The sequence below is a fragment of the Pomacea canaliculata genome, linkage group LG1 (assembly GCF_003073045.1).
Source record: "Pomacea canaliculata isolate SZHN2017 linkage group LG1, ASM307304v1, whole genome shotgun sequence".
Lineage (NCBI taxonomy): Eukaryota > Metazoa > Mollusca > Gastropoda > Architaenioglossa > Ampullariidae > Pomacea > Pomacea canaliculata.
In genome coordinates, this window is record NC_037590.1 from 8,219,410 (window position 1) to 8,233,891 (window position 14,482).

The 14,482-nt window shown below is 42.7% G+C and overlaps 2 protein-coding genes across 4 annotated transcripts; one reads left to right on the forward strand and one right to left on the reverse strand.

Moving 5' to 3' along the window:
* The first annotated feature begins 1,301 nt into the window (after positions 1-1,301).
* Positions 1,302-9,091, forward strand: LOC112557533. Of its 2 annotated transcripts, none has more exons than XM_025227459.1 (3): positions 1,302-1,724; positions 3,213-3,355; positions 7,304-9,091. In XM_025227459.1, the coding sequence occupies exons 2-3, from the start codon at positions 3,235-3,237 to the stop codon at positions 7,780-7,782; spliced, it is 600 nt and encodes a 199-aa protein (XP_025083244.1). In that variant the 5' UTR covers positions 1,302-1,724; positions 3,213-3,234; the 3' UTR covers positions 7,783-9,091. The 2 variants fall into 2 exon arrangements, with proteins under 2 accessions (XP_025083244.1, XP_025083255.1); XM_025227470.1 differs by lacking the exon at positions 7,304-9,091 and adding an exon at positions 4,279-5,992 and having other exon boundaries at positions 1,572-1,724.
* A 429-nt stretch (positions 9,092-9,520) lies between these two features.
* LOC112557540 lies at positions 9,521-14,065 on the reverse strand. 2 transcript variants are annotated; one of them, XM_025227490.1, is made up of 7 exons: positions 13,813-14,065; positions 13,208-13,429; positions 12,787-12,954; positions 12,224-12,361; positions 11,234-11,368; positions 10,566-10,780; positions 9,521-10,202 (listed from the first exon to the last, which is right to left on the reverse strand). In XM_025227490.1, the coding sequence occupies exons 4-7, from the start codon at positions 12,336-12,338 to the stop codon at positions 10,092-10,094; spliced, it is 576 nt and encodes a 191-aa protein (XP_025083275.1). In that variant the 5' UTR covers positions 12,339-12,361; positions 12,787-12,954; positions 13,208-13,429; positions 13,813-14,065; the 3' UTR covers positions 9,521-10,091. The 2 variants fall into 2 exon arrangements, with proteins under 2 accessions (XP_025083275.1, XP_025083266.1); XM_025227481.1 differs by having other exon boundaries at positions 12,224-12,364.
* Between the last annotated feature and the right edge of the window lie 417 nt (positions 14,066-14,482).

Sequence of the window (14,482 nt, forward strand, 5' to 3'; positions counted from 1 at the left end):
TAGAAAAACTACAGGACAGAAGTCCCCGATTTGAAATTACAAATTTTGAACACAGCCAACTAACATGGAGATAAAGCGGACGAGGACGAGGCTCCCTATGTACGGTCTGGAGGCTGAGCCAAGCTCAGTACCCGCACACAACTGGTGCGAAAGTGCGCGCTCATCAGCGAACAGAGCTGTAATTGTTGTTTGTCTAATTGATTCTTTGCTTCAATTTGCACTTTCTCCAGTGTTTATCTTTGTCGGTTGGCGACGGCACGCACGCGCGACATACACTTGCACGCCTCGCACGGCATGGAGAAGTCTGTACGCGGACTGTCAACTATAAACCTAAAACTATGTTCAGAAGCCGCCGAAGCTTCTAGAACCCCAGGTGACGCTAGAAGCCATGGCACGTTGCCAGGTGAAAATAAGGAGACGCCTCTCAGGTGTGAACGTGTGACCTGCACCTGCACGAGCCACGCCTTTGGGAGGCAGAGCGAGCATCACGGGGTGTGGGTGCAGAAGACACGAGCTTCTTCAGACGCATGTCAGGGAAGCAAAAGATCGAAGGGCAGTTCAGTGGGCTGACGACTAGGAGCAGAAACTATCGCATGTCCTTTTATTGACCGAGAGATGCCCTGGTGACTTTTCCACTCGCAGTCAGGTGAAAAGGGCGTCGTCAAATGCAGGAGAGGTTTTCTGGAAAATTCTATTCCATGCAATCCAGTCAAAACACGAAAGGAAGGAAAGTACGCCAAAGCCTTTAAGACAAGAAGATGAATTCAGAACTCTCTACATTGCTGAAAATGTATATCTGAAGGAAAGATCATCACAAGCTACACACACAGCTCACCACCTTTGACACTTTATTTCGAAATGATTGCATTTCCCTGAATATCATTCATTTTTTTTTTCAAAATAGACACCTGAAAACATCCCCACGCTCAGAAAGAGGCAATAACTAAAGCCCAGTCGTTAGGAGGGGATGTGGCCATCTCTAGTCCTGTAAGGACAGTACATACACAGTGATGCCATCTCTTGACATGAATAGACTGTGTGTGTGTGTGTGTGTGTGTGTGTGTGTGTGTGTGTGTAAGTGTGTGTGTGTGTGTGTATTTGTGGGGCGATTTCTCAATCACCTATATATTTTGTATATTTTGCTATGTCTTCGTGTTTCTGTGTATGCAACTTCATGAAGGTGCATTTGATGCTGCCCTAAAAAGGTGTGCTCGCGCGCCTATGTTGCACCTGTAATTGTTGTTGTTGTTTGTTGTTGTTTGTTGTTGTTGTTGTTGTTGTTAATAGTAGCAGCTAAACTTGCACAAAGACGGGACCACGACGATACTCCACTGCTGTTCGCTTTGTTTGACAGAACTGTGCTAACCACTCACGGGTACTTTTGAACCCTCGATCAAGACATCAATAACGGCTGTCTCCAATCAACTGAATTAAGAACAAGTAAAGAACAGCTTACGCGACAGTTTCTGTCTTAGCGGTTTCCTTGGCAACACGAAGGATCGACCAATTGACCATGCTCTGTCGGGTGGCAAGTTGTTGCTTTGCCACGTAGATGCAACGGGATTGTGGTGATTGGCATAATATATTCAGGGTGGAGTCTTGAACTCAAAAGCAGCGAGACGCATCGACGGGCCGCAGGTTCCAGACTTCTTCGCCAAGCGATGATCGTCTGACACCCGTTGGCTTGAGCAGCACGCGGACAGGTCGGCCAACATCCAGTCAAGGTATGTTCAAAAGATGTGAATGCAGTTGAGTGTTTTACTATTCAGGGGAAACATTTCCAGGAAAAGTAAATTCTGGGTACTTTGTGTAACTGAGTGGGAGTACTGTTTATCAAATACTTTGTCGAGAAAAGAACTCATTCCTGACGATCCACATGATTTGTTGCCTCTCTTTTATCTCGACTAGATCATGGAGGCATTTATATTGAAAATCCACTCACTCACTTTATTATATCGATATGTACACTGACAAATTTTTGTGGAGTGAATCTTCGTGTTCCGAATAAAGGTTCACAAGAAAAAAAATACTCATTATCATGACAAAGTCACACACTTGCGTCCAGTCTGCTTCAAATGGTCATCTAGAATATACAAGACGATACAATATTGAAAAATGCGGTAGTTTCTCCTGATTGTCCCGAGCCACATCAATAGAACAGACCGCACAGGTAGGAGATCTCAAACCCTGACAGTTCCTCACACACCATCGATCCTATCGTCGTATGCATCAGTAAAATCCTGACGTCAAACTCCAATCAATGATCGTTCTAGCAACAACGAGACCTTGTAGTAGATGTTGCTGCTGCAGCCAATGAGTGACTGGATATGAACTTCGCAAGAGGCTAAGCGTTGGTCTCGGCAGACAGACAGCAGTCCACCTACACATGTCTGTGCTTTCATTAACCATGGCGTCTGTCTAGTATGGAACAGTGGCGCTCGGGTTGTAGTTATAACAGTGTTGCAGACTACAGAATGTTTCTCATTAGAAATGATTTTTTTTACTGTGTCAAAAAAACTCATACGAGTAATTTTTCGTTCACCCCAGTCAACGAAGTAAACACTTACAACAGACTAGTCCACTGTTTTTACATCCGGGCTTGAAGCGAAGACGTTTCAGCAATGACGCTGTTGTTGTACACGGCAAGCAGCAAGAGTGCCTATTGATCTCCGCTAGCGACTTCAACATCGCAGAATGAAATATAATATAATCTCATCTTTTCCCTTAATAACCACGGGAGTCAAAAAATGTCGACAAACATCGCAAAGAATGTCATGAAGCGGAGGCTCGCTACTGTCGGTGTTTCAGCACAGAATCTGCTGGACTATGTTCTGCATAGTAAACTGGGTCTGGATGATGGGAAGAAAAGAAAGAAAAAAAAATCGAGAAAGAAATAAAAACAAAAGATACAAACAAATGAACAGAAAAGCCAAACCCATCCATCTAACCCAACAAACAAACGAGCGAAGGAGAGAGCGCAGCAGCTACAAAACCTCGGGCTCGAGATAATGAATGAATGATGAGTTGGAAAAGTTCAACTTGTATTCTGCAAACCGCAGAGAGCAAGGGAATAGCAACAATAAAACAACAATAAAACACGGTTCTGGGGCAACAAGCAGAGGGTGCAAAGTCGATTTGCTGTTTTTTTTTAAAACATCTGCTGGCAAATATCTGTAATGTACTGAGCTTTACTCATTGAACCTCTCTTCCAGATCGTGTGGCGGTTCCATCAAGATGGCCTGGAAGGTTGCATTTCTGACAATCTTCGTGACTGCGACTTTTTCATCATTCGGGTGGGGACAGGTACATCCTAGGATGATAATACCCTACGGAGGATTCGGCCCTGGAATGTTTAGTGAGTGATCTTTTGGTCTTAGATTTTTATTTCAAAACTCTATCTCTCTGTCTCTCTGTTAAGAAATTTAAATAAACAAATGAACATCTACATCGTGATGGTCACATAACTCCTCTCAATGTAATAAGTTGACAGTTTCGTCCCTTACTCTGTACTAAGTGTTAAATAATAATAATAACAACAACGACGACGACAGAACACTTTTATCGGGGAACATCACAACCAAAGCAAGTGGTACTTTCTGCGCTGACCAGCGATAATGAAAAAAAAAAAAATCAGATAGTAATAACATGCTATGATCCACCAAGCACACTCAGAACTAAGTCTCAGGACAAAGAATACACAAATAATGAAAACAATGTCTGATAGAGTTGAACAAATTAACGAGATACAAAATGTCTTTATTGAATATTGTGAGTTTATGTGTCTTGTCGGCATTTCTTGTGACTGCTGCTTTTGTTGCTTTTCTTTCTTCATCCTCTTTCTGTACATCGTTCTTTAACAAAGGGTGTATGTATTATCTACTAGTTATCAAAGGTTATGTGTTATGTAGTCGTGTTTTACGGCTTGTTTGCGCTTCAGCAGCTGATAAAATTTTGTACGACGAAGAGACACAAAGAAAAGAAATAATTATAAAAGTTGAGAAGTACAGACCCCAGCTGTATCATTGGTTGTCTGTCTGCATGTTGCTGAGCCACAAACACGATTGGTGCATAGCAGCAGCAGCAGCCAGCAGCAGCACAACACTGGCTTGTATTTAATTTCATATTTACTGGAAGCCGCCAAGCTCGCTGCTTCAAGTCTTGTAAAGAGACTGTTGACTGGTGATTGTGGACCACCCACCACGCGCCTTTCAGAACATCTGGGTAATCACATTCTACCTGATTTTTTCTTTCACCTCTCCGGCTGCCTGCTTGCTTCAGGCCTGCTGGACTTTCCCTTCCAGGCCTTCTCGCCGCAAGTTGACGACCCACGCATCCCGCACATGGAGGAGCTGTGCAAGCAGGTGGAGGCCCAGCTGCGGCAGCTGCAGACTGCTCGCCAGAAGGACTCCAAGGACCAGACCGTCAAGCTGCAGAACGCAGTCAATCTGTGCAGCCAGCTGTACACCAAGCCCGAGGAGGTGCTGGACGATGTCCACGAGGCCTACCTCGCCACCCTCCCCAGGGACAGCGAGTCCACGACGCAGGAAAGAGGGAAGTGGACGGAGCTGACTGCCGCCTACCAAAACAAGCTCGCAGAAGCATTCGCCATCCAACACTAAGAAGCCAGGATGTCACGGTGCCTGTTCCAGATGACAACTCACAGAATGATGGGTTCGATATTGGTTGCAGATAAAAACAACACCAACAAAGAATAATAACGACAGTGTGTTCCTGACGATTTTCTGAACTCTGGTACTCAAGTGATGATCGTTCCTTTACTTTCAATGTTGTGTAAACGTGTCATAGACATGAACACTAATATTTACAGGTGGATTGAAGAACACAGCACGAATATAACACCTTGGAGCTTCTTCCTCCCTTCACCATCCACATCGAAACGGCATTCGACGAACAACATGGTCAAAGTTCAAAAGTTCAAATATATTGTACTTACATAAATCAAAATGGAGAAAGCAGCTTAGCCACATATTCCTGTGGAGAAAACAAAGGAAAGCAAAGGTTCAGCTTTTTGTTCGTTTATTTGTTTGTTTAAAGGAGAATGAGGAATAGGATAGAGGAAAAATGATCTACAAACAGTGAGTTGATGTACATAGCAGTATATTTGAGCAAACAAATTCATCAAAATGTTTTTTTAAACTTACCATTACCTAGTACACACTATAAACATTTGTTTATCCGTTATTGTGAAAAATGATTTGTAATTGAGCTTTCTTTGCACTTGTCCCTTTGTTTAAATTCTTCGACAAAACAACATAAAAAACATTAATAGGGGATTTCAAACCAAAAAACAAAACAAAACAAAACAAAGCAAAAAGATGTCAATTAAACGATGTAAGCATATAAATTAAAGATTAACTATCCCATGTAGCACATCTAAGTAAATAAACAAAAAATGCTTCCGACTTTGAAAAAGTATTTATTTTCATAGAAAGAAAGCTTATTTTGGTATCAAAATCTTTCTCTACTGAATAAATAGCTATTTTTGGTATAAATTTGACAATTCCGCTTCCACGACAGGTCAATATTCCCCAAAATATCTTTCTTAAAGCAAACGAATTTTGTACTTAAAATATCTGAAATATGTATGTGCTTAAAAACACAGTCTGCTGTGGAAGTCTGTTATTGATGTTGACACTGGCCTGATGATGTTGGCGATAATCTGTGATGAATAATAACCCAAACTGTAATGCACAAGCCTAACATAGATTGTTGTATGATTAAAGACAGTAAGTGTAGACATTTAGGTTGGGGAATATCAGAGTTCTTTCTCGTTTCACTGTGATCTGACTACGTGACCCCGTGACCTCCTTCTTGTGAACCTATTGCTCACAGTAAATTTTGTGATTTTTGTGTTCTGGCTTGTCTTTTGAAAATGTCTCTTCAACAATGCTTAATTATTGTGTAGACATTATGAAAACTTGTCTTGTGTTAAGCAGGTCAGTGGTGAGTAAAGATGTTGTGTATAATTCCATATTGGTGTGTGTTCTTTCTTGAGAGACAAGTGTTTCTTGTACAGTGTCCTGCTTTCATTATCCTTTTTCAACTCTCATAACACCAAAGGTTACAACGGGTCAGATAAGTCCGATACACAAATCATGTTACACACCGGAAAACATCAGGTAATGGCATCAGTACACAACAGAACATAGATGAAAGTTGATGAATGTTGTCAAATATTTGTTATCCAGCAGCGATTGGTCAATGAAAAACTGTCAAATTATTTTGTTCGTGAGCAAACATCATATTTCATTAATTTTATATTAAGTTTACGAATTCTTATGTAATGAAGATTATGACAAAAGAAATCGTCTCATCGTCTGTGCAGACATAATTTTTTTTTCTGATAACATCAGCCTCTCGTTGCTCCAATCACAAGTTCTAAGTTTGGAAACAACAGCACGAGGAAGGTGCTGCCAGTGGGGAGGGTGGGGAAAGTGGGACAGTGGGGACAGTGGTGCTTTACACTGTCAGCAACTCAGACTACATCATGGCAAAGAAGCAGGCCTGTAAACTACCAGTAGAAAGATGACAAATAAACGATTGTCTACTTGTCTGAACAAACAGCAGCAATCAGACACCTGCTGAGACACCAAGGCATAAACCGACATCCACCATGCAAGTCTTTACTGTGTGATCTCTCACGTGCATGTAGTAAAAAAACAGGGTTTTTCTTCTGCTTTATTTCTCTGGCATGTTAATATTCGTGGAGTTTTCGTCTGAATATAAAAAAATTCATCGCTTTCATGGTATTGTTTGCCCACAAATAGGGTACACACTGAAACACACAGATGAACAGACGGTCATACAGTCATACACACACACACACACACACACACACACTGAAACACACATAAACTGACAGTAACACTCCAAAACACACACACACACACAAGCTGACAGTCATACACACACACAAACACACACAGACAGGCAGACACTACATAACCACAGCCACCCCACCAGCAGCTATAAGCAGTTCAGTTCTTTATTATTTGCCTGTAATGCAGTTTTAAACATAACAAATAAATCTATGAAGACATCAACAGAACGAAAACAGCAAGAAAAATATTCTAAATGCAAACCACAGTTCTAACGATATCACGTGGCTGATTGTTAGTTGTTTAAAATCTCAAAATGCAAATTCTATTATATAATTAATAAGTCATGAAAGTGAAGCTAAATATTTGTAGTTGTACTGACAGGACACAGCTAGTTCGCAGACACAAAGTATTTATACTTACAATGGAAGGTACCAATAGCTGGATGTCTCTGTTGGCATCAGATGACCTGCTCACAGACCTTCCCCCCGAGGTACGCGATCTTGTCCTGAAGGAAGCCATGGACGAGGACCCGCGGCTGCCGTACATGCGAGAGAAGTGCATCGAGGTTTTCGGGGCAGACCCTCACCACCTCCCACCGACCAACCGACACAGAATCAAACCAGGTCAAGGCCACGGCGAGATGACAGTCGGTAGCCTGGGTGACGACGACGAGGACTTCCGGAAGAATCCGAATCGACGACAGGACTCGGAGTTCTTTGCCGGAGTCGCCCGAGAACTGAGGGAAAGGTGCGGAGCTCTGAAGGACGACCATCCTCCGAGGATCCACGAGGACGACTTGGAGCTGGCGCAGCTGCACGAGCTCTACGTCAGCACCTTGGATGCGGAGTCGAGGCTGCAGGAGGCGCGCGTGTGGGCCGACCTGGAAATTCTGCACGCGCAGCGCGTCAGGCTGATGCTGGAACGAATGGGTCCGACATAACCAACACGACTACAGTCAACAGATGGCCACTAAACTCTCATTCTCCCTCAACTGCTCCATGTTGTTGTTGTTGTTGTTGTGTCAGTGTTAGCTAGGACTTCAGGTGATACTCTGTTCGTGTCTTCTCGAACGTTCCATTTTTAATACGCAAAATAGATTACGTTTACCTTAAACAAACTTTCGATTTTTTTAATTAATAAAAAACTAGGATATATATATATAAATAAATTTGCGATCATTATGCATTTTGTTTTCTAGTCGTATTACCAATAGCAGTTGACCCAGCATGCCTCTGCAGCTCGTTACAGTTGTTACCTATAGTCTCCTATGCTTACTGTAGTGCACTACAAGTTTTTGCTATGAAATGAGGTTGTTAAAAATAAGAGATAAGTGAAGCCTGCCAGCAAGACTGTTTGGAGCAAAATTTAGCTTAAAATGTGGGTCACTGTCTTTATGCAGGTCAAGGGCGAGTACATGAATGGTGCAACTCCCGAACCTTCTCGTCTTCCTTTCCCCCCAAAACGCCTCCACACCCTCTCCCCAACCCCTTGTCACCACATCAACAAGAAATTAATCTTGCAACATACGCAGGAGAATCGACAACCCCACAAAAAAACAAAACAAAACAAAAAAACAAAAAAAAAACAAAAACCAACCCAACCCAACCCAACCCAACCCAAACCAACCCAAACCAACCCAAGCCAACCAACCAAAAAACCAACAAAAACAAACAGAAAAACAAACAAACCAACAAACCTGCTCATCCAGAAAGTTAGGTAGGGATCGTTACACACGAGTAAAGTACATTGAATAAAAACAGTTTGCTCTGCACATTTTTTTCTGCAACATATTTGCATTTTTTCACACATCGGCATTAAGCTGACAGACGAGATTATCTTGTGACATCAGGTTACACCGAGGCGTGAACAGGAGCTTACGAGGACAAGCACACGTGACTTGGGGATAACAAGAGGCTTTAGACCTTCCAGTGCCTTACACATGATTTATGTTAGAGAGGTAGAGATTTATATTTTGCGGGTTTAGTAGGATTTAGTGTGGTTGACAATACTCACCTAGATGCTAGTCGCAGGTTTTCTTCTAGTTTTGGTCTTCGAGTGTGATGCTCCTCACCAAGTCCAGGGGAGGCTGTCTCGACACAAAGCTACATGTATGACTATTTCTATGAACACTGTGAGCGCTCAGTGGCACTAGTCTGCAGTCATAGACGTTTTCTTGCCTTGACTTTTGTTTTTGTTTTGGTGATTGTACAAATTTGAAACTGTTGTCATTAAAGATAAAAGTTGCATCATTTTTTCTCAATATTACACGTAGACTATCGGATGTATGGTCTTCATTGTTGTCAACAAAAACTGTGGTCATCATTGCAAGGGCGACAAACTCCAGAAGATGCATCATATCTGTAGTTTTACATATCTGCTTACAAGCCTGTAGTTTTTTTCTCTATCTGTGCGTGCGTGTGTGTGCCTGTTGTGTGTAGTGTAGGTTGGCTTCGTGTTATGATAATCATTAGTTAACATCTTCATTTCCTACTCTTTCTCTCTTCTCCCAAACCCTAACAGAGCATCAAGCTTTTAAATAATTTTCTATTAAAATTCTAAATCAAAGTCGTTGTGGGAGCGATGTGAAATTTCTTAATAAAGACAGACATCCTGACCACAAACATCGGTAAACAAAAACAGAAGGCATTCACACGTGCTAAACAACAAACACCTGGGTACACACGGCATGACAGACGGAATATGATTAGTGTTTATTAATAAAATCCAATTAACCTTTCAAGGCCGAGCTCCAAGTTACTCATAGTGGGAGGGAAAACATAAATATAAAGGGACAAAACACTCTTGATGTCGAGAAATTATAATTGTCCATAAAAGAGGATCGTGGCTAGGCCTCCATGTTGTCAGTATAGAAACTCAGTCATGCCTCACCGTCATGCTGCGTGAATAGAACTCACTCTCGTGTTACAAGCCTGCAGCACAAACTTGCAATTCAAATTCAAATTGGCTGACAAGAAAGATAAATGGTTCTCTAGCTCAGCATTATGCCACGCACCCTGTGTTCTAATCTCTGGACAATTTCTAACATCGTTCATCATCAAGAAAAAATAAAATAAAAGAAACAAATATTTTGAAAAAAAAAAAACCCGTCGCAGAAGGGGATTTGAAATCAGAGCCTTGGTGAATGGTCGGTGCTACTACCACAGGATGTAGCCGGAGAAGGTGGAGATGTAGGGGGCAGCTGCGGAGGAGGAGCCCACGTAGCCAGGGTTCTGCGAGATCCACGTGAACTCACACGTGACCTTTTGTCTTGGCTGCCAAGGCCACGATGGTGGTGACGCTGCTGTGCTCGTAGTCGGTGTCGTCTGCAATCTGCATGGTCTGAACGATCCTGCCGTCCACCTGCAACATTGCGAACGCAGTGACCCGTGACACCCGACGACATTACATGCGACCACCTCATTTTTTGTCACGAGAACCTCGATCTTTCTCGATTTTTGTCTCTCGCCATCTGTCTTATTCTTTTCTTTCTTTTTTTTTGTGTCCATTCCTTTCTCTTATCCTTACTCTCCCGCACGCATGCAACAACCAACCAACAACCAACCAACCAACCAACCAACAACAACCAAAACCAACCAACCAACCATACCAACCAAACAACAAACAAACAAACAAACAAACAAACAAACAAACAAACAGTATAATTCTAAGCCATTGTAGTTGAATGCAGCTCCTGACACTGTTTCGAAGACCAAAACATTTCACCTTTATGGAAACCTCCGATGGCCGCATTCCTGATCCGGATTCGAGGGAGGCTGTCAGCAGGTAGGTTCCGTCAACAGGTGGGCTAAAGATGCCCGTGAATGAGTCATAACCTTGACCCTCATTGGTCATGACGTAATCGAAGATGAGCGGCACGTTCAGCTCGGCAGACGTCGCCCCCAACGTCGACATGGCGGCGTGAAAGGCAACCTTCTGCTCTACACAACACAGCGCACACAGAGTTGATGACGACCAGGAGAATGAAGGTGATGACACAATGGCAGCGAGCTCACTTTGTAGACAATCAAGTTTAGTTTCAGATGTGGTTGTACGTTTGACGTAGTAGATAATGACATTAATTCTTAGGATGTTTCACACATTAAACATGAATAAATTAAGTTCTCCGCAGGGTATGGAAAACTTCTAAGATTCAAAGTAATTGACGATGAGAGAAGGAGGAGAGAGAGATTGGGGTAGGGGAGACAGAGAGGGAGAAAGAGGAACGGGATAGAAAGATAGAGAAAGAGAGGAAGGCAGACAAGACTGAGAGACGGAGAGAGGTGAAGTCAGCAAGACAGGAAGTTTAGAAAGGCACTGAACAAAAAGTGTCAGTAGTAGTTGTTTCTGCAACCAAACTAATGTCAGGATGTGCAGCGTCTACGGAGCCTCACTGGGTCTCAGGTAGGAGAGGTCGCTCACAACATCAGAAGCTTTGTCCAGAACGGTTGTGACTGCAATAGCATTGCTCTGCAGCCTCACAAACTCGTTGGCAAGGTCACGGTACTCTTGGTTCACCTGCTCTAATTCTGTGAACAATGATCAGAGGAACCAGGAACAAGAGTAAATAAACGTTCCATAAGAAGTGAAAATAACAGGAGAGGGACGACGAGGAAAAAGACAGATAATGTTTTCTCATCAAGATGATATGCAATGTTCACGGATTAAGAAGGAAATACGAAGAAAAAATCTTGTGGTACAGGTAATGTGAAAGTGCGCACAGATAGATAACAAGACAAACCTGCTCAGGTATTTAAAGAAAAAGTTCGTCTCTAAAAATAATAATCATCAACCACAGAAAGTAGAAGTACCAATACTTAGAGAACAGATAGTTGCTGTCAACATCACTTTCGCCAAAATAAGTAAGTAAATAAAGAAATGAACTGTAACATGGCCATCATCTCTCGACTTAAAGCTTTTCGTCTGAAGATGAAGCGAAGTCAGCTACAGCTAAAGGGAGATAACCACACACTCATCAGTAAGCTACGAACGACAACTGCTTGTGGCTGGCTGTACATTCAGAATTTCAAAGTTATACTTGTACTTATTATTTAAGTAATTACTGGGCACAGTTATTAAACTAAAATTAAATACACAAGTCGTCAGCCCCATGTTTCACTTAGGACATTTATTTTAAAAGATTTTGGTTTGTAGCTCAGCTAAATGTATTTTGTAAAGTCAGAGTGAGCTGCACAGACTTTCACCTTTCCCTTCCATACTATAGAGTGTCCCAGGAGAGCAGAGCCATGGTAGTACTTATTAAACAAAACAAAAAACAAACAAACAAACAAACAAACAAACAAACAAAAAAAGAAAGAAATCGGAGGAACATTCCATTCATCCATCGTCAACTTCTGGAATGTCTTAGTGGTGCATGCACTCACCCTGTGTGATGTTCTGGCTGAGGACCCGGAGGCTGTTGGCCCGGTTCACCAGCGATGCCGCCTGAGATTTGAGATCCTCGATGGTGCTTCTGAGCTGAACCAGACTCTCAGTCATGAAGTGAGGCAACTCTTCAACAGCTGCTGAAATGATACAGATGTTGTGCGCAATGATGAAACCAGATTCTGATAGAAAGAAGACTAACCCTTTCCCCGGGAAAAATCTTTCTTCTACTAGTTATGGGGAAAGGTTGATGGGAGGTAACTTAAGTGTTTTTTACTTCCGAGTAAAATATGAAAATAAGTTTTAATGAATCATTTACAAAATCCCCTAATTTATAACTACCAATGTCATTAAATACAATACGAGAGTTTCAACAAGACCATAAAGAAGCGTTGTCATAGCAACAGGCTTAATTTATTGTGACCCCCAAACCTACGAGAATCTCGTTTTATCGCCGGTGTTACGAACTAGTTTCCTATTATGAATAAACCCACTGGTTTGTGGATGATCTAGCACTCGGGTTAGCCTTAAAATCAAAGGAAGGAAGTGCAGGTAACCTCACCGCCTGCTATAAGCCTTGCAGTGACAGAGAACCGCGCCAGCAGCCCCTCGATGGACAGGCCGACACCGTGCACGAGTAGTTGCTGGCGATCTCCAGAGCCGGAAACGAATACGTCACGGACAGGTAGGAAGACGAAATGTTCTCGAACTGGTTCTCCTTACCATCTACCTGCAATGGAAGCACACCTGTGAATTGCCGAGCCCGCTTACTGACACACAACGTGGGCAGATTGTGGACAAGAAAAGACCAAAAGAACAAAGGACAGTGCAAACTGTCTTCAGATGGAAAAAAATCTGATCATTTACTCACTGGTCATGTTAATAAGAATACATCTTGAAAAATATGTTTGGTTATTAACTACACGAGAAGAACGACATCGCATGTGAAGATTTCTGTAAAGCTCGTGGTCGAGTTGACTTACTGTGAGATGATCCTCAAGGTCGTTCTCATGACTTTGGGGGGCTGACCTGGGTCAAGGTGACTATAGGAATGGTGGTGCCGCGGTCCTCGATGGAGATCTGTAGAAGCAGCAGCTGGATCATGCTGGAGCCGCTGTCTGCCACCTCGCACCGCATCACCACCGACGGCGTCACGCCGGGCACGAACGTGCTGGGGCTGATGGTGAACTTCGCCGCACGTGCCGCTGTGTGGCGCCACCACACACACATGTACACATTACAAGTACATATACACACATAAAATCTCACACACAGGTATATATAATACACAACACACACACACACACACACACACACACACACACACACACACACACACACACACACACACACACACACACACACACACACATTAAACACACACACGCCCATATATATAACTTCAGAGCTAAGCTCTTGCCGAGCACAGAGCCTGATGTACACAGACTTATCGTTGTTTGTGTCAGGAGGTCACACACAGAAAAACTGTTTATTCAGAAAGCTTTGTCTCTGCTACTTGTCTCTGGAACTATGCTGTTTCCTGAGATGACAATGTACAAATACGAAGATTCCACGATCAAGAACATACCGTTGCAGAGGAGCAGGATCCAGAGAACCGCCTTAAGGACCATGGTTGTTGAGTGAACGTGATGGTGTTGGGTTGAAGCAGTTGTCAGGAGGCTCGATGTCACCATCCGGGGCTGTTCGCAGCTGTCAGTCCACGAAAAGTAACAGCACTGGTGCTTATCGTTTCTTATCAAATAATTTTCAGAACAGTTTGTCGATGTAGGCCACGTAGGGACAAACTCTTGCTGTTAATATGAACAGTTTATAGACGTAATTGTCACGTTAGATATTAAATAGTTGATGTTTGTTGAGACAGGTTTACAGAGCAAGGTATGTGCTGAGTTGGATGAATAAGGAGGGCAGAGAAGTAAAATATCGGCAGTTAACCCATATAATTGTTGTTTTGGCCACCAGGACAAGCTCGTAATGAAGTCTTATCATGATTCTGGTTTCATGAATCCAGAGAGGGAAAGAATCAAGAAACAGCTTCAGGGCGGGGCCTTGGTTCTGTCATCCATGTATATGTTTATGTGGTGCCGTCTGCCAGTAGTCACAGAGATAAACAGTCTCCTTGATTGTGAACAAGAGAACTCGGATTCCAATCCCATGATTCTTGCTGATAAGGACAGTAAACTTGACCTGGGCTATCTTTGGCATCCTTCTGATGTGACCTGTACCAGTTCTGACAGGTT

Excerpts from the sequence above, each read along its gene's own strand:
- LOC112557540 (XM_025227490.1), bottom strand. The coding sequence starts at position 12,338 with ATGACTGAGAGTCTGGTTCAGCTCAGAAGCACCATCGAGGATCTCAAA. Across the intron at positions 11,369-12,223 it reads CAGCCAGAACATCACACAGG|AATTAGAGCAGGTGAACCAA; the intron begins GTGAGTGCATGC and ends CATTGTTCACAG. Across the intron at positions 10,203-10,565 it reads CATCGGAGGTTTCCATAAAG|GTGGACGGCAGGATCGTTCA; the intron begins GTGAAATGTTTT and ends GCAATGTTGCAG.
- LOC112557533 (XM_025227459.1), top strand. The coding sequence starts at position 3,235 with ATGGCCTGGAAGGTTGCATTTCTGACAATCTTCGTGACTGCGACTTTT. Across the intron at positions 3,356-7,303 it reads ATTCGGCCCTGGAATGTTTA|ATGACCTGCTCACAGACCTT; the intron begins GTGAGTGATCTT and ends TGTTGGCATCAG.